The 20,049-nt window shown below is 38.2% G+C and overlaps 2 protein-coding genes across 2 annotated transcripts; one reads left to right on the top strand and one right to left on the bottom strand.

Annotated features, from left to right (window-relative positions):
• Positions 1–3,989: 3,989 nt before the first annotated feature.
• On the top strand, positions 3,990–11,744 carry LOC142335195 (transforming protein RhoA-like). The gene is made up of 4 exons (XM_075383580.1): positions 3,990–4,298; positions 6,889–6,983; positions 7,825–7,972; positions 11,036–11,744. The coding sequence occupies exons 1-4, from the start codon at positions 4,181–4,183 to the stop codon at positions 11,308–11,310; spliced, it is 636 nt and encodes a 211-aa protein (XP_075239695.1). The 5' UTR covers positions 3,990–4,180; the 3' UTR covers positions 11,311–11,744.
• Positions 11,745–14,030: 2,286 nt separating this feature from the next.
• Positions 14,031–19,097, bottom strand: LOC142334859 (uncharacterized). Its single transcript, XM_075383185.1, has 2 exons — positions 15,638–19,097; positions 14,031–15,439 (listed from the first exon to the last, which is right to left on the bottom strand). The coding sequence occupies exons 1-2, from the start codon at positions 19,095–19,097 to the stop codon at positions 14,031–14,033; spliced, it is 4,869 nt and encodes a 1,622-aa protein (XP_075239300.1).
• Positions 19,098–20,049: the final 952 nt, after the last annotated feature.

Raw genomic sequence — 20,049 nt, 5'->3', positions numbered from 1 at the left:
CAGAGTACTCACAATGAAAAGTGTTGAACACATTGAAAACTCAAGTGTAAAAAATGGATGAAAATTTTTATTTTCATTACGAAGGTGGTATTAAACCATCGGAAATATTGCATGCTCAGTTTATCAACAAAAACCATTTCCCACTCCCCAATTTTGTGTTGGTCACAGCGTTCTCATCATCTTGAACCTGCTGGTATCCGCTTTTTCATTCTTGGGACGTTTTCAATACCCCTTATCCAAAGTATATTGAGAAGAAGATCAGAGCACTAGGAATTGAGGTCCTGCCTACTGATAGCGCTAAAACATTACTTCATAATCAAAAAAGAATTCTCCATTGCTACTTCATTTTACGTAACGGTGAAAATTTGCAGATGTCCACGGGACAGCAACAGTAGGAATTTTCAACCCACGCAGAAAAAATTCAAGCTAAAGCCCAACCTTGCCACTTAACAGCATTTGAAAACTGTAAAAATTTTTGCGGGAGATGATCGGATATTCCTATTAGTTAAAAATGTCCAAGACGCAAAATCTTCAGATCAAATTTTGGACGTTGAGCCCTACATTTTGCGCACGGGCTGTAAAGTGGCGGCAATTAAAGTAAATGATGCTAGACCAATAGTGAAACGCCAGCAAAATCAATGCAACTTGCTACAGAAATATCGACTGCCGCCCATATTAAATGATTTTGGCAAACTTAGAGCTCGAAGAAAGTTTTGGACAGTGACAGTGATTCGTCTACTGCCAGTGATTCTTGATACTTCGACTGACCATGATTGAGATCGCCGTTATGCATAAGCAATTTTCAGAATACCGTATTTCTAGCTGTTAACTTAGTCAAAACTTACTTCAAATGGATTTTAGTGAAGTCCGCAATTGAAGTCAGTTAATTGAAAAATTTCTTCTCATGGTTTCGTCTCTATAATCTCAATCTGGAGAACTCTAACTCTGAGTAAAAAACATCAGCCGTCCAACAGGTTAATTTCTTGAGGCTCTTTCGTTTTTTTTGTGTGCACTCAGTTTATCTTTTTTGCGCACTGTCTAAATTCTCTATCTATTGTTTGTGTGCCGCTTCTTTCTTTTTTTTGCGCACGTGCTCTTTGAATTAGTGTTCTGCTGTTTTTCTTTTTGCCGGGTTAACAATCAACTGGGCTAATTACCAGTTGGAAATAATAGGTAAACAAATAAACAACAAACGCTCAACACTAAAACAAAATCACTGATAACTAACAATAAACAATCTATAGATAGAGAATAGCGGCAGGAAAAACTAGCCACTGCCAGCAAAGTTGATCTGACTAAATCAGAAAGTCAGATAGGATATTTACAATGAAAGTACACTGACCATTTCTCAGTTGTAAAAACGAGTCAGTTATATGATAATTCTGCTCACCAGGTCAAGGCCAGGAGCTGGCTTGATGGTCTCAAACTCACAATCACAAGCCAGCCGACTTAATTTGGTTGAATTATCACATTAATAAAGGGTATTAAAAAAGAATTACCAACCTAATTAAGGTTAATAAACAGTACCTATTTTTGAGTGCCAATTATTGAACAAAAAATCATTGGGTCGGTATATTGTAATGTAACCGTAGAAACAAATGGGCAGCTTCAAATGCGTCGGCAAATCTCATTAATACATTATACACGCTTAACAAATAGCTTTATACACAGATTTATAACTTGTTTGACAAATAGACAGAATCAATACCCAGGCTGAGGTGCCAGACGGAAGCAAGTCTGTCCAGACCGTCCCAGATGGAAAGTATCTATGTCCAGACCGTCCCAGACGGAAGTTGCCTATGTCCAGACTTTCATGCGTTTGCCAGACTTTCGTGCGTTCATGTCCAGACTTTCGTGCGTTCACCAGACTTTCGCGCGTTCATGTTTAGACTTTCGTGCGTTCGACAGACTTTGGCGCGTTCATCTCCAGACATTCGTGCGTTAATCAGACTTTCAAGCTCTTCAACCAATTTTCGTGCGTTCATGTCCAGACTTTCGAGCATTCAACAGACTTTGGTGGGTTCATGTCCAGACTTTCGTGCGTTCGACAGACTTTCGCGCGTTCAACCAATTTTCGTGCGTTCATGTCCAGACTTTCGAGCGTTCAAAAGACCTTCGTGCGTTCATGTCCAAACTTTCGTGCGTTCGACAGACTTTCAAGCTCTTCAACCAATTTTCGTGCGTTCATGTCCAGACTTTCGAGCATTCAACAGACTTTCGTGCGTTCATTTCCAGACTTCCCTGCGTTCGACAGACTTTCGCGCGTTCAACCAATTTTCGTGCGTTCATGCCCAGATTTTCGAGCGTTCAACAGACTTTCGTGCGTTCATGTCCAAACTTTCGTGCGTTCGACAGACTTTGGCGCGTTCATCTCCAGACATTCGTGCGTTAATCAGACTTTCAAGCTCTTCAACCAATTTTCGTGCGTTCATGTCCAGACTTTCGAGCGTTCAACAGACTTTCGTGCGTTCATGTCCAGACTTTCGTGCGTTCGACAGACTTTCGCGCGTTCAACCAATTTTCGTGCGTTCATGTCCAGACTTTTTAGCGTTCAACAGACCTTCGTGCGTTCATGTCCAAACTTTCGTGCGTTCGACAGACTTTCGTGCTTTTTTGGTGTTTCCAGACAATGTAAATTTGAACACACGACGGCCCCTCGTGCGTTCATCCGGTCTGGACATACTTGCTTCCGTCTGGGACCTCAACCTGGGTAGCACCCTAGCACAAAACAAAGGTTCGATCAAATCTGTAAAATTTAATATTGATACGGATTCTAAATACCTGTTTATTATTGGATGTTTAGGCCAATTCGAATTCAATTACTGAAAAAATAGAACTCATGTTACTCGTGCTTGAGACCACGACAATTATTTTTTGGAAAGAAACTCTTTTTTCAATATCTTTATTTATCACCTTGTAAAATGTTTTATTCTACAGCTAACTTAGATTTTCTTCAAAAAATTTTTGAGTGCTCGCAGGCATTCCCTTACTTTGAGCTGTATTTGACAAATACTAACGCTATTTCTCTGTATAGTAGATTTTTCACAAAAATTTCTTTTTCTGAGCTGTCGAAAGACAACTTAGATTTTTTCCTTATTTGGCTGAGTAATTTGACTAACACGGCTACGTGCATTAGTGAGCTAGTCGCAATACTACCTTAATATTGTTGATTGAATTCTATTCTGAAAAGAATAGATAAGGATTAAATCGTTCCTTCGTTGTTGATCAAACTTTAGCTCGTTAACGATCAGAGGCAGACTTTTGTTAGTTGTTAGGTTGTTTGTGCAATTAAAACGCACTTTACCTTACGCTGTTTTGATTTTCTGATCATTAGCACACACACACACATACACACACACACACACACACACCTCAATCTGGGTACCAGCTTGCACTACAATGTCTGGAGATTTTGTCTGCTCCGCCCGATAACGAGTAAACGGAACTCGTTTTTTAAATTATTAAGCGTCATTTTTTTTATTTCGAATTTTGAATCTTATTCCATTTTTTAGTTTTTCTGTTCGTTTGGTCTCTGGTCAATAACTTTGGCCAAGTCCTCGAAGTCTCAACGATGAACCACAAATAGTCAGGTGACATCATTTCCAATTATGACCTATGACTAAGCACTCAAGTCCTCGAGAACAATTGTGTAATTAAAGAGGGTCCTGGAAACTAATAACAGGTGACTTTCTGACATCTAAATTGATGAATCGGATACTTTTGCAACATGATAGAAAACAAAGTAACATTGATGTCCTAGTAACATTGATTGGTGTAGACCAATCAATCAATCAATCGCCCGGTAGACACACAACAGCTCAATTCAAAGTAAATGAGTCTCATCTTTTGATCATGTTCACAACCTAACCTTCGCACCTGTCCATTAGACCGTATCATTGTTTACTCGCTCTCTTTGTTCATAAATAATGACATAACTAATCAAATTAGATCATTACACATCATTGTCAACATACACATCAAATTTGCAAAATCGCTCATTTGAGGCTTAGAACAGCATAACATAGACCAAATAGAACTGAAACAAAATCTCATTGCTAAATTGAAACATAGATTGACCATAAAAGTTTCTGTCAAGAGAGAATAAATTGACATATTCGCATTGTTTAACAATTTTGTAATATATAGTAAGTAACCATAGTTAAGGTATAAGTTGCTGAAGATGATGGGTGGAAATGTTACTATAAAAGTAGTGATTGTGGGTGATGGAACATGTGGAAAAACTTCACTTTTGCACAGACTCAAGACGGGCGAATTCCCAAAGACATACATACCTACAGGTTCGTAACTATTATAATAAGCTTAATCGCGCACGTGCACGTTACAAAAAACCGGATGTCTGCAGTGCCAGAAGTTGCGTTATTTTGAACTTCCGTTATTTAGTTGACTCCCATGAACTTCCGTTATTTTAAAACCGGCAAGATGCGTGTTTTAAGCAAGGTAACTTGACTCTGTAGAAGTTACATCAAAATCTTGCTTCACATGTCGAACCGCTGCTTGGTTCGCAATAAACGCCAGAAGTTCTCAGTGGCTTCAAGCAGAGTCATGTAGTTCACATTTCAAGAGCTATTGTATCAACCTTACTGTGCTTTTAGCTTGCTAGCCTTACTAATAAGAAATTATTATAATTATATACCATAAGCAAAGAAGCTAGGAATTGACCCAAATGTGGTTTGTACCACCTTGGTTTGACCTCAATAAGGGATTCTTTTCTAGCAGTTTGAGTCCTCTATATAGCGGATCTCAAGCCGTTGGGTAGCATTAATATTTGGAACTTCTCGTGAAATTGTTTACAGCTCAAAGGCGCTCACCAAAAGAGATCACAGCAAAATGAGAGTAAATTACTATTTTTCGCAAATTTTTTTCTCATTGTTTGTGCTTTTACTCACATGTATTTGCTAAAATTGTCACTGGAGCATAGTTCAAGTTCAATTTCAAACATGAATATTATCTTCACAAAATTCGTAAATGTACCTGATGTCTTCTATTCGCAAATCGCAGGCCACCTACCTCACTACTACAATAAAACCATGAGATCAAAAACATTTGACCCTACTTAAAATTGATGCTTTTGTGTTTTCATTCTAATAGTTTTTAAAAGGCTCCCATTGAATGGAAACTTGATATACCTTGATAAGATATGCCTGATCTTGACATCTCTTGCAACGAAACTTGAAACATCTTACCAACAACTTGAAATACCAACATTTCACGGCAAATTCTTTTGAAAGCTCTTGACCAAATTTTGATAACTCTTGATGACACTTTTTGTCATTTCTGATTCCCTTTTGATGTATTTTTTCCCCAGAAAAGAAAAAAAACTCCTGGGAACACAAAATACAAAATGACGGCAAATCGGATGAGTGGCAACCTTCAACCTTAAAATTTTAACACGAAAATTGAAAACAGAGGACTTCCTAAAATGTTGCAAAAATTAACTTCGTTTTTGCTTCAGATTCATATGATATAATTTCAAGTCAGTCTCAACTTCCTTTTTCTTAGTAAAAAAAGATAAAGTTTTATAATATGCGGTTATATATGAGGTGTGTACTAAGTACAAACCGCGCTTGCACCAACTCCAAAAAACAGACTCAAATATTAATTAATAGCTTAAAGGGAACTGAGTGTTCCGACAATTCTTGATATTTTTGGTAATTCTTTGTAAGTCTTGATAATTCGTGCGTAATATTATGAATTCGTTCCAAATTTTGTTTGAGAGTGCTTTTTAATGTTTACAAATTATTACATCTCGCCATGTTATGGTTAATCTGTCTTGGCTATCTTGCCAAGATTTGCTTCTTCCTTGATACCCTTGCAATGATCTTGCAAGTATATAAAGCTTGCAATTTTCATTGTGACTACCATGTCAAGATCTTGGCAAGATTTACCAAAATTTAGTATGTTTCTTATCAAAGTGTATCAAGTTTCAGTTCACTTGGTACTTTTGGTTTCGTTGTCGTTCAAGTAAATTTCGGTGTCGTTCAAAAAAGTCTCACATCTTTATCTTTCGACAGATTTTTAAAATCATTTATATGTTTGACCCACAAATGCTATTTTGGCATCCATCCCATTTCATTTGTAGAATCTGTCCCGAGGGTTTCAACAAATTTAAAGTTTTCGAAGAGGTGTTGTATGAAATGTAATTCTTTTTATAAACCCCAAATCAAAAAGCATTTTGCGGATCGTCACTGCAGGCTATGTGATCTGATACGCCGGTTGTTCAAAACTTGATTAACGCATTTTTCAAGGCTATAAAAACTTTGCGAAAACTTTTAAAAAAAATTTGCGAAACACTTCCCTTTCTTTCTTATTTATTTCTTCTAACCTAATACGCGGTCCTATCTTTTGCACATATTTACTAATAATTTTAGGCATTCTGTAAAATTTCGGCTATTACCGTTCTCGATGTAAAAATTAGCAAGACATACTTTTTTCAAGTTTTTGTTTTTTTTATTTTTGTTTCTTTTCAAATTTCGAGAAACAGCGTGAATCTTTGCATTCCACAAATTTCCTTGAGTTGTTCATTAAGATACTTCATGAGCTGGGAACCGTTTTGGATCGATCCAGTTATGTTTTTAGTTCTAGGCGTTTAGAGTGATTTTTTTAAATCAAAGAGTCTCGAAAAGAAATCAGCTCAATTGTAAAGGAATACTTCTTCGAGCTTCGAACCATCAGGCAATATTTTACAACACATCCCCAAACTCTTGTCCGTTGAAAGTTGCCTATGTCAAGAGCGAGATAAGAATTGCTTAATGAAGGGCCTAAGATTGTTGCCTTAGTTGTTGTGTTGTAACGTCACTATATTGGATCCAGATGAAGCTATGAAATGAAATGCAGATATTGTGAGTGATCTTTTAATTTGTTTTGTAGTGTTTGAGAACTACACATGGGAGACAGTGCTTGAGAATGGACAAGTTGTGAGTCTGGTGTTAGTGGACACTGCTGGTCAGGAAGACTACGACAAGGTTAGATCCACAACTTCACATTCTTATAAGTCAACGTATATGCCATTTACAGCAAAAATTTCCACCATACAGAAATATGCAACTTTTTACTTAAGTTTATAATGTAAGAGGTACCTTAAATGGTAATTTTTCATTGTACATAAAAGTCTTGATGATTTTTCATGATAGTTTTGATAGTCATGTTCAGGTAGCAGAACATCCTATCCTTTGAGGTTTAGTTTGTCCTTGTTAAGCGAGGCTTACTTTACTATCATTAAAAAGTATTGGGTACTCCAATAGAGGCCTCGAGGTTAGTTAGTTTCCATCGACAGTCCACTGGCGGGTTTTTGACCGGATGTGGCACGTGGTAGTTGTACACTCTCCAATTAGTCGTGCGCATGTTGTGATTTGGTCATCGGTCATTGATCCTGGAACATGTTCTAGTACATGTCTAGTGATAAGTCGCGGCTACTACCATGAGGCTACAACTTCAGTTTGTCGATAATAGACCTGAAATGAAGTCAGTGAAACTAGAACACTCATTGAATAGTGGAATTAGTGTAAGTTATTCTTACTCGTACATCACCGGGACGACAAACTGGAGGAAAGACAAATTTTGACCGGAAAGACAAAAATGGGGATGGAAGTTGACCAATTATTTCATCTTTAGAAATAGTTTCAAAGGTCGGGACCTCAAATGAGGTGTCACACCATGAAGGTTACCGCAAACTACTGCTTTAGCAAAAAAAAACTCAATGATATTTTGAAACTCTGAAACTCTCATAAGCAACATTGATATAACTTTAAGATTAGAACAACCGCTTCTTGCACATGCTATCCAAACCGATGATTTTGCTTACAGATCCGTCCTCTGTCGTACCAAGATGCAGAGATAGTGATCTTCTGCTATGACATAGGAAGACCAGAGACATTCACTGACGTCTCTCTCAAATGGGTGAAAGAGATCAACTATTACCTCAGTGAATCCACTCCCCTCAGATTCCTAGTCGGTTAGTTCAACTCACATTCAACACATTGTTCGGTTGCAAAATTTTTGCTCAATTTTTGCAGCCTCTTGAAGCAAAAAATGCCGTGCATTACAAGATGTTAGAACATTACAAGATCTTACCGCGCATTGCAAGATCTTAGAACACCAGGACAGCACGGCGATAATACAGAAAGAGAAAAGGTATTGATAATCAGTAACTGCTAATCTGTTCGAAAACTTAGCATCAATACAGCCGTTTTCTTTGCAGTCCATGTAATTACCTCCACTGCAAAATTCAGTGACTCACACTCTCCTTGATTTTCGAAGTGCCATCCGCAATTTTTACATTCAAACGCCACGCAATTCGAAACCTATTCAGTATTTGGTCACGCGAATAAACTTTTCCTGCTTTTATGCGAAAAACTGAAATTTCAAATTTGGTTTTTCTTTTTAAGCTCTAGCCCGTCTAATACTGTCCACCAATGTTTCCTTACGTCTGAGCTAAAGAAAAACTGCTGGCGAAACAACTCCAACTTTGAGTCACTAGTTTGTCACAAGTGGGACAGCAGTGCATTTAAAGATGTTAATGGGTGCTTTGCCAATAGTTGTTCCGACCCCACTTGTGGAGAAAGAGCTATATACTCAAAGGTTTTTTTGTTCGGTCAATTTTGGCCGATCGATTATTCATAGTAGAGAAAAGTGAGTAGTATCAATAAAAAGCTCGCCGGCGTATAATTTGGAATGAAAAGATTTTACTGAATTTCGTTGTTTTTGAGGAGTTATCGAGGATTGAAGTTTTGTGTGAATACGGGATATTTGCCATGACTTTCAGCGTAAATTTTTGTGCAAATAAGGATTTTTTCCTATAAAAAATCAATTCAAATTTACATTTTAAGCAAAAAATGACTCAAATGTGTATTTGTAATAGACGAAAAGCTATAAAGAGGCTAGTTGTGGTCTCATAGGGATGTTTACCATCAAAAAAAAATTAAATTCTAAGTGAGAGCTCTTTTTTAGAAAATTTTTTAATATTTTTTTGGTTTTTTATGTCACTTAGAGACTAGTCATTTTTGATATCGAAATTTCGTTTCTGACAAACCTCATTTACATACAGTCAATTGATGTCCAATGAACAAACAATTAACCAATCTTAAACATGTTTTTGCGATTTGTAAGTCAGTCTCAGTAGTGACAGAGCCCCCTTTCTTTCTATTGCGACCAAAAGTAATCTGGTTAGAGTTTTATCTTCTAACATTTGGTTTTAACCCATGAGGTTTCATATGGTTTTCTAATTTTTAATTTTCTTTTCAAAATTGTGGTTCCTATTAAATTCTTATTACATTATCCTAATATTGATTATTCCCATTGGCTTGTAGAAGACAATCAAAGCATCAAAGAAAAGTTTCTAGAGAAAAATTCAGGGCTTCGACACTTTCGACATTTTCATTAAATGGCCTCGACACTTTAGTCTAGCACTTGTCTACTGAATTTTTGATTTTCGCTTCTATTTGATTTTGTTTTCAGAGTCTTACGATTTATTGTTATTGATTATTGATAACTTATGAATCAAACACATCCTTGTCTTCACATCAAAGCATAACTTAGCGCATTTATAGACTTCCGTTGAAACCTTTGGAATTTTAGTTTTTTGACATTACGGGTTCTCTCAAAAATTTAGTGGATTCAATATTTTGTTCAGCAATTGTTGATTTTTTAACTTCATATTTCTAAGAAAAAAAGAATTCCACTGCTGTATAAAATTGAGTAACGGTTTATTTATTTGAAAAATAGAAAAGTTTTAACTGAAAATTTATTTGTTAAAGGCTTCGACAAATTTACTTTTTTCTGAATTTGCTGTTTGAGCATGTTTTTTTTTAAAATTCTTAATGAAGTTGTAAGATGCTGACAGTTCTGATAGATCCCTAAGTGATGACTGAATTAATGATGTTACCCATACCCAATGCAGTCAGTCTACGGCGAAAATTCTTAAAGTTTATGATATTATTCGTTTTCAATATTTTCAAAACCTTGTTTGTTGTTTTTCTGCAATAACCTGTGACCTGATTTTATGTCATAACTCTAGTTTTGTTTATTGGACAATATGCATTTTCATAAAAGTTTTGTGAGTGGTCAAAATGTGTGTTTATTTTTCTTTTCTTTTCTTAGCAAGTTCGCGTCATAACAGATCCCAATGGTTTTCAATCGGAGCCCAAGAGAACTATCTAACTCTTCAGTGTATTTTCTTGTAGCTGAATTGTATAAATAATGATTGAAATAGCTTTTAATGGCTCCAATAAATTATGTTTTGTTTGTAACTTTGATTGTAGTTTTTTGCACCTGCACCATCAATCCGTTTTCATGGCTTAGTTTAATCAAAGACACGTTTTTTCTGTTTCGTAATTGTTTTTCAGTAAATTTATTGAGAAATATTTCGATAAAAGCTAATGATCTTCAACACGTTTTTGTTGTGATTTTTTTGTTTAGAAGCTTTAAAAATGTTGATTGATTTTTGAATGTTGGCTCACTATTTCTTCGTTTTGTCGACTTGTTACCTGGTCTCATTAAAGAAAAGTCCCATCTGCTGTGTAGTTAAGAGAAAGTAAATTTGTAGTTAAGGTTTTATCTGATTGCATTCTGACGTTGATACTAAATGCTTTTAAATTTAGATAATGAGTTTTTGCCGTGAATTTTTGTTTTTACTTATTTTTTTTCGCGTAGTTTTTTTTAATGGCAGATCTTGTGAGCGCTGTTATGAGTCATGGCATTTTGTAATTCAACTAGTAGTTTGGGTGTGTATCGTTTTTTTATACTCAAACATCTATTTTTGCTAATCTCTTCATTTGGTTGTCAATTAAGTCAAAAATGTAGATGAGCTCGGGTCGGAGCATTATGTGCGAACGCACATTAACGAACCCCCTTGTTTTTATAGTGCCTTTAATTTAGTTCAAGTGATTAGTGCGGTTCATGGTCTGTTGATTTCGGGAAATCAGTACTATCCACTAAAAACAGTTACACAGACGCTTGAGAGTTGGTCCAAATGATATGCACCCATAAAAGTAACTCTAAAGACACACAATTTGTTCAGGTTTGAAATCAGATCTGAGGAACCCAGAGGAAGACCCATTGTCCAGTCCCTCGACTGGGATCAGTGACTTCAGCAACACGACAGAGCCCCCACCGCCACTGGTCAGACCCTCTGAGGCCGACGACACTGCCACACGACACATGTTCGAATACCAGGGCGAGTGCAGTGCCAAAACAGGCGAAAATGTTCTGGAGACATTCCAGCGGGCTGCCATTTTGGGAAGCAAACGAAAATCCACTGGAAGCGAGGCAAATGGTTGCTGTGTAATCCTCTAATAACTTGTGAGCAGACAAAAAAGTACCTTTCAAGACATCTATCTGCATACAAAGTGAAATAAACTGCTGAGGAAAATATGCGCATTCAGTATTTAAAATCTTCACAATGCGTGCTCTGATCAGCAAACTCAATTTGTTGGTACATACCATACGATGAGCGTTATTGTGACAAAGCAATCCCTAATAAAATTATTTCAGGTAACAGATCTTCTGAGTCGCTATGCTGGACGCTATAACGCTATTCGCTGATGTTCTTGTAAATTTTTGTTATTTTTTCGCAAATTTCAGCAGAAATCCCACCTGACAAAATCTATGAAGTTTGTAAACGCAGTCTGTTTGTTGATTTATTCCAAAGCAAAGTTGTATAGTTAATTTTTAATCAGCTGATTGAGACCTAAAAATTAAAAAATCACAAAAATTTCTTATATTACTGATTTTAAACTGTTGAGACATAAACGGCATATAGCAGCATAGATGCATATTGTTACCAAAAACATAAAAATAGCTGGATTATCCAAGAAAAAGACATTTTCTGAAGGGAAACTACTCGCAGAACACTCGGCGAGTTAAATTGAACCATGTTGTATAGAATGGTGAACCAAGTAGAAAAGTAAAACGAGAACGATCTGCAGTAGTCTGATATACCTATTGAGCAATGTCTTAGCGTCCCTATCCTGTGAGGGTAATAATGATTACCCGGAAATCATACAAATCATGTATGACCTCGTATGATTACCGGGAAAAATGAATCTCAAGAACTCATCATTGGGTTAGTCTGGTTTATTTCTTACAGAAGGAGCGTTATAGCTGTTACGATTAGAGTGGTTTACAACAATTTTTATTTTTTGTATGAAACTTGTATGATTACGGGGAAATCATACAAATCATATATGACCTTGTATGAAATCAAGGAAAGTTGTATGATGGGCAACCCGGGGATTGTGGAGAGAACACAGAGCTGCTAGTCATTGCTACTTCGCAATTGCTCACGTGTATGGGTTGATCAATCAAACACTTAATCGGTTGAGAACCTGTAATAGTGCTCCGTTCTCCATCTCAGAATCATCAAGTTTATTTTTAGCTCCTAACTAATTTCACTGGAGTGTAATAATTATAACAAAAGGAAATTTAGAACGAAAACCTTTAAAAACACAGACAAATAAGTATGTTACTGCATTAGCCTCCAAATACATTTAAGTACTGAATGAAGGTTATCATATAAGTGCTTTAGTTTTGAGAATTTAAAATCACAAACCTAAGAATTTTAAGTTTGTGAAATTACTACACTTAATCAGGAAAAAACTCCATGTTAAAGCTTAAAATCCTAAACATTTAATAAAATTTAGAAAAATGCAGGAAAACGGGAAAAACGAATTAGAAACATTTGAAGTTCAAATGACAAAATGTTGAAATTAAAAATTGTTGCCGTTTGAAACTACAAACGTTGTTGTTATAACTTGTTCAACCCCTAAACAGCTAACATTATTATTAACAAAAACAACTCAGGAAATATAACATGAAAGACTAGCTTCCTGCTACTTCTATCATTGGAATTTCATATTCAGTTAGTCTATAAAAATAATGAAAAAGAGTCTATCTTGTTACATTTTTTTAAAAAAAATGTGCCTATGTGTTGTTTTTCTTAAGCAAAATTCACCTACGGAGAATTTCTATGAGCGTTTATTTGGTGCCAATATGTGTGTGCTGTAACTAGCGGCTTCTCGATTGAAGAAAAAAATTGAGTTGAGTTTGCTAGACTTTTAGTTGTTCGTAAAATAGTTCTGGCTGAAAATTCACATTCTGAAGATTGCAAAATTGGCAGCCACAAAATCTTGACGGTTGTAGATCCAATCATGAATTGGTGCTTTGATTGAACAAAAACTGATGACAGAGTTCTGACACATCTTAAAATAACTTTAAATCAGTATAAGCTTTATTAATTATGTGAAAAATAAACAGTTTTTGAAATCTTATACTTATTGAAGATTGAAAATTGCTATTAAGTGAGTTTTTTTTGGTTCAAAGGGCAGTTCATGGTTGCTTTAGGGGAGCCTTGTGTTTGCTCCTGTTGCGTCGCAACACTTATTTTTGTTGATTAGACTTGCTTTAAACGCTTTAAAGACTTAAATGCTTTATGCTTAAGAAGAACTCAAGCTCAAAAGGAAACAAGTGTTGATGATAAAATCAGATGAAATTATGATTTCTTAGTTCAAATCACGTGATAATTTGTTGTTGCGTTTGTTGAAGAAGTCATCTTGAATTGAAGTTTTGAAGCTCTCGCATTATGAAGGTCAAAAGGTTGTTAACCACAACATAGCCCGGCCTCCTTGAACGAGTTCAACTGAAAAGTAATATTGAAGTCACTTAAGACCTTCTGAAACAAGACATTTCACAGAAAATTTTTGACGAGGAAATTGTTTTCTGAAAATTGATTGCTGTTTGCCTTGTTGTCATCTTCGTCGTCGTAGTCGTCATCGTTGTCGTCTTTGTCGTTGTCGTCATCATCATCCTCGTGGTCATTATCAACATCATCATCATCATTGTGGTCGTCATTGTCGTTGATGTCATGAAGGTGAATGATTTACAATTAGCTTGACAGATTGCAAAATATTGCAAATATTGAATGCTGATGATATTGACTTGAATAATGATTGCTCATTGTCTAAGGAACGCTTATCTTCCGGTCTTGTTGTATTGAATTGGGTTCTGCTGCTGACTTGTCAATCCTCATCCATTGAGTCATCCGCTGTCTTCCATTTGGGTAACTGAGATTCTGGTCTCTCCTTCTCCAATGGAACCAGTCTGCTTACTGGTCGTATGTAGAGTCCTGTTTGCGTTCTAACTTGGACTACTCGTACTATCTTGTCATTTCCGTCGAATATTTTTGTAATCCTTGCCAGTGGCCATAGCATTGGAGGCGTGTTGTCTTCCTTGATGATAACAATGTCATTGACGGCGTGCTGTTGTTTGTTATCCTGCCATTTTGGTCGATGTTGAAGTGTTGTCAAGTAGTCCACGGACCACTTTTTCCAAAATTGTCTGACAATGTTGTTGATGCTTTTGAACCTTCTGTTTAGTGTCCGGTTGTCTTCTTGAGATGGCTCCGGCAAAGCTGTCAATGGGCGTCCAATAAGAAAATGAGCGGGTGTTAGTGCTGAGGGGTCATTGGCATCGCTAGAGGGGGCTGTAAGTGGGCGAGAATTGAGGATGGCCTCAATTCGAGTGATCAGGGTTGTGAAATTCTCAAAAGACATCTTTGTTGTCCCCACAGTCCTGTAAAAATGTCTCTTCAAGGATTTTATTGCGGCTTCCCAGAGACCTCCGAAATGAGGCGTCCGTGGAGGAATTGTCAACCAGTTTATCTGATGTCTTGTAGTGAAGGCATCTACCAGTTCCTTGAATACTCTGTCCATTAATAATTTACGAAACTCAATTTCTCCCCGAGTTCCAATGAAAGTCCTTGAGTTGTCACTATAAATATTTTCGGGCAGTCCACGTCGTGCTGTAAAACGTTTTATGGCGTGCAGACATTCCTCCTTGGTCAACGTTGTCACTGTTTCCATATGGACGGCCTTTGTGCTGAAACATACAAAAAGGGCAACAAACGTTTTCTGCAATTTTCCGCTGCTGTCTTTTATGCTGAAAGGTCCACAGTAGTACAAACCAGTGTGGGTGAAAGCAAATGATGAAACAACACGTTCTGTTGGCAGATCTCCCATTTGCGGCTGAAGAATCCTGGCGTCGTGGCGAATGCAGGGCTTGCAGTTGTAAATAATTTTTTTAACAGCTGATAGTCCTCCGGGTATCCAAATTGTTTGTCGAAGATAAAACAATGTTAACTGTGGGCCTCCATGTAAGTTCCTTGCATGAGCTTCCCGAATCAGGAGCAGTGTGATTGGAGAATCTTTGGGAATGAGGATAGGAAACTTCTTGTCTATGTTGTATGGCGAATTTGCTAGTCGTCCGCCCACGCGAACAACTTTATTGTCTGGGTCGTAGAAGGGAGAAAGTTTGAAAAGTCGTCCTCTTTTTGGCAAAAGCTTTATTCTTCGTTTTGTGGTACTGTTGATCAATTCTTCTTCACTTGTACCTACATGTTCCTCCAATTCGTTGAATCTTGTTGGTTTATCTAAAATACCTAATTGAGCTGTACAAAGCTTACCTACCTGAACCTTACCAATCTTGCCTACCTCAACCCTACCAGCCTTACCTACCTCAACCTTAGCAACCTTACTTACCTCACCTTGACCAACCTTACCTACCTTAACCTTACCAACCTCAACCTTACCTACCTCAACCTCACCAACTTTGCCTACCTCAACCTTACCAAGGGGTTTATGACAATACACATTCTCCGGAATATTGTTACCTTTCCCTTCTGTCATTGATGAAGATGATTGACTAACAATGGTATCAAACTCTTGCAAGTAAAGTTTTTGAATCAGGCTGTATATGGCAATCCGTCCAAGGTAAAGATCTGAAGAGCTGAGTTGAAGTGACTGAATTTCAGATGCTATTGCAGCTTCCGACTTTTTCTGTTGACATCTTTTTGATGATAGGTTCCTCTTCTGTGAGTAGCATTTGCTATCGGATTTTGTTGGATCTGTTCTGCTGGCAATGGTTTTCTGGCTTTGTTGTTTGGCCTTCTGAATGAATTTCTTGACATAACAAAAAATTCGAACCAGTTTTCCAAATGAGGATGTTCGATGAATTAGCTGAACTATTGAGTTGTTCTCCTGAGTAACAACCATTGTTGTTTGCTTCAGTGTTTCTCCTTGCACTTCGTTGTTCACTGCATGCTGATGTTCTTCAATTGATTCCGACTTCGGCCAATAATCTTCGCTTTTTTCTAGCCAGCTGGGTCCATTCCACCAAAGGCTGTGTTTGGCTAGGTTTGCGGCTGAGATTCCTCGTGATGCGCAAACGGCAGGATTCTCCTCCGTCGTCACGAAATTCCAATTGCTGGATGGAATGAGGTTCTGAGTTTTTGCAACACGGTTGGCAACGAATGTCTTCCACTTTCTTGGAAAGTCTTGCAGCCAAGCCAGTGTTACCGTTGAATCTGTCCAAGCGTACACTTTTGGTGTCGGGAAACGTTGATCGTTCAAAGATGATGATATCGCTTCCACCAAATTTGCTCCAAGAAGTGCTGCACAAAGTTCCAACCGGGGAACGCACAAACTCCTTATTGGTGCAACTCTGGTCTTTGCTGTCAACATCCTTGTGTGAACTGTTCCGTCGAAAGATTGTCGTATATACACAACTGCGGCGTAGGCTGTAGTTGATGCATCACAGAAGACATGAAGTTCAATGTCCGATGATGCTGGCGAGATTGAAACTACCTTTCTGGGCAGTGTAATAGTTTCCAATTCCTTCAGTTGAACTCTGAGTCGGCTGTACTGTTGCTGAAGGCATTTCGACAAAGCTTCGTCCCATCCAAGTCGGTCCATCCAAAGCAGTTGAACAAAAGATTTGAACTGAATTGTTGTAGGTGAAAGCCATCCCAACGGATCAAAGAGCCGTGTAACTTCTGACAGTATTTCGCGTTTTGTAGATGGTGTCTTTTCGTCTAGTTTTGCTATGAAACTGAAGTGGTCTGGATTTGGGTTCCACTTGACGCCTAAAATTTTTATACTGTAGTCGTCGCTTTTAATCGTCATCTCGTCGGTAGTTTCTCGAAAGTTTGCAGGTAGCCTTTCAACAAGTTCTGGGTTACTTGAAGTCCACTTGCGAATCTCAAACCCTGCCTTTGAAAGAACTGCTATGATTGAGTCCTGCAGTTTCATTGCACTTTCCAGATCGGGTGCTCCTGTCAACAAGTCGTCGACGTACATGTCTGTCGTGATTCCTAGCTGTACATTTTTGTCCGTAACATCTTCCGCTAAAATTTGTAATGGGCGAATAGAATGGAACGCTGATGATGCTATTCCGTACGTGACACGTGTCATCCTAAATGTCTTTATTTCTGTTGAGTTCGGTTCCTTCCAAAGTAGTCGATGATAGTCCTTATCTCCGGTATTCAGTTGCACTTGTCTGTACATTTTTGCAATGTCTGCTGAAAGGGCTACAGGATACATACGGAAACGGATCAGGATGCTGAATAGATCTTTCTGGATCTTGGGTCCCACCATCAGTCTATCGTTCAAAGAAATTCCACTGGTAGTCTTTGCTGAACCATCAAAGACTACACGCAGCTTCGTAGTTGTACTTGAGTCTTTGAACACACAGTGATGGCTGAGATAATAGCTTTTCTCTATTGGCAGTAGCATCTCCGTTGCTGGTACTTCTTCCATGTGTCCTAGTTTAATGAACTCATTGATGAACTCGTTGTATCTTCTGTACAGATCAGGCTGTTTTTGAAGTCTATGAAGGAGACTTCTAAGTTTTCGTTGTGCTTGCTGCTGGGAATCCCCCAGTTCTCCAATTTCGTTCTTAAACGGCAGTTTTACGATGAACCTTCCTTCAGGGCTTCTTCGTGTGGTTGACTTGAAGTGTTCTTCACATCTTCTTTCTTCGTCGGTCAGATGTTTAGTTGCAGGCACTTCCTCGATTTCCCAAAAACGCTGCAAACTGTCTTCAAATGATGACACAAAGTAGGTTTGCAAACTGGAAGAATTGGAAGTTTGCACGTTTTCGCGTCCAATTACTAACCAACCGAATACTGAGAGCCGATAAGTAACGGGGATGTTTGGTTCTTTCAGTCTGTTGTTCCCAACCATCAAGTCCTCGTAGTGTCCAGCTCCAATGATTAGATCAACTTGGGCGGGCTTGTTAAAGTCGGGATCAGCCAACTGTAGTTCCTTTACTGTCTCCCAATTGTCTGTGTTGATGTACCGAGAAGGTAAATCGTTTGTCATTTTTGTTAAAACTGACGCGTCAATGATAATTGGTGCTTTGTTTTTTGGTTGAAGGCAAAGGTCAACAAATCCGCGATTAGTTGAGACTTCATTTCCTCCGAGTCCAAAAACGCGAGTATTGTTCCTCTTTCTCTTTAGCTGAAGTCTTTGTACTGCAGCTTCAGTTACAAGATTATTCTGAGATGCAGAGTCCAGAATTGCTCGAAGATATACTATTTCTCCTTGAACATTAACAGGAACAATTGCTGTCTGAAGAAAAATTTCCTGTGTCTTGTCTTCATGGGTAAGGGCTGCTGTTATCTTTTGATCGATAGTTATTTGTTCTGCATTACTGTTGGAGGCTCCAGATGAAACCTTCTCCTGATCTCTTGAGTTGGCTTTGCGGCTGTTTCCAAACGAGCTTTTCAATTGATTTACTTGATGCGCATCTTCTCGATGCAACAACGTGTGATGCTTTTGTCCACATTGGCGGCACGAAGAACCATTGCAACTCTCTGCTCGGTGTCCTGGTCTTAGACAATTGAAACAAAGTCCTTTGACTTTGATCAGCTGGGCTCGCTCCTTGACACCTAAACCTTTGAACTTACCACATTTGAAATTTCTGTGTTCCTCTTCACAGCATTCGCATTGCTGATTCGTTGTCGTAACATGAGTGTGAAGTTGTCTCTGTGGCTGATTTTGTTGCGTATGCGATCGTTTTTTGGTATTTGATGAACTGTTGCTTGATGCTGCTGACTCCAACGCCTGAACACGTTCCTCCAGGATTGTCCTTAGTTCCTGATAGGTCTGTAGTTCTTTTCCCTTTGAAGAAAGCTCCCAGAACTTTCGTGTTTCGGTGGGCAGTTTTTCTGCAATCAAGTAGACAAAAAAGGGGTCCTGATGCTCAACTGGTTGTCCCATGTTCCGAAGAGAAAGTCTGTGCTCCTCCATTGTGTCGACAAGTTTTCGTAATTCCCGTGTGTTTTCGTGTGAAACTGGTCGATATGAGACAATTCAATGGATGTGGGCTCGAAGTATCAATCTCCTGTTGTCGTATCGGTTCTGCAAAATTTCCATTGCAACATCGAAGTTGTCGTCGTTGACTGTGATTGAAGTTAACATCTTCGAAGCTTCTCCCTTCACTGCTGACTTCAGGTACTGTAATCTCAAACTGTTTGTCAACTGATCGTTATCTATTACTGCTCCCTTGATGCGATCATAAAAGGAGATCCAGTCCAAGTAGTTTCCGGAAAAACTGGGCAAGTCGAGCTTTGGTAGATTGATGTTCTGTATATTCCTCGAAATTGTGGTGCTTCCGGCTGCAAATGAGCTCTCTTGTGACGAGTGTCTTGTCTTTCGCTGAACAAACCGATGAACATAGTCGATGTTTTGGCATATCTTGTCATCATACTCCTCTGTCTCAACAATTTCATCGTCCAAGTTGTCAGGATCATCAAAAAGAGACTGAATCTTTTGGTTCTGCTCAGATAGGAAGGCTTGCTTCTTCTTCAATAGTTCAACTATCTGCTGCAGTCGAATAAGGTCGTCTTCATTGATAAGTGTGAACGGTTTGTTCATTATGCCGTCTGCTTCATTGTAGAGTTTCGTTGCAACTCCTCTGTGAGCCCCACGCGACTTTCGAAGAAGTTCTAGATTTTCTGGCATGTTTCTGATATGCTGTTGTCTCACTGTTCCTTGCTTTGTTCTTGATGCTGTTCTTTAGTTGTATTCTTTGGCTTTATTCTTTGTCTTTATCTGTTGTTGTAAATCTTTTGTGGCTAAAAGCTCAGAAATAAGTTAAAACAGCGTGAAAGTTGTAAATATAGGGTTGTATCTATCCCCCCCGCAAAAGTGCGGCCAATTTTTACGCGCGAACTTAGTCTTAGTACTTCAGGGGGCAAAG

Source organism: Convolutriloba macropyga, chromosome 2, assembly GCF_964194025.1.
Source record: "Convolutriloba macropyga chromosome 2, txConMacr16.3, whole genome shotgun sequence".
NCBI lineage: Eukaryota > Metazoa > Xenacoelomorpha > Acoela > Convolutidae > Convolutriloba > Convolutriloba macropyga.
This window is presented reverse-complemented; position numbering and strand designations above follow the sequence as displayed.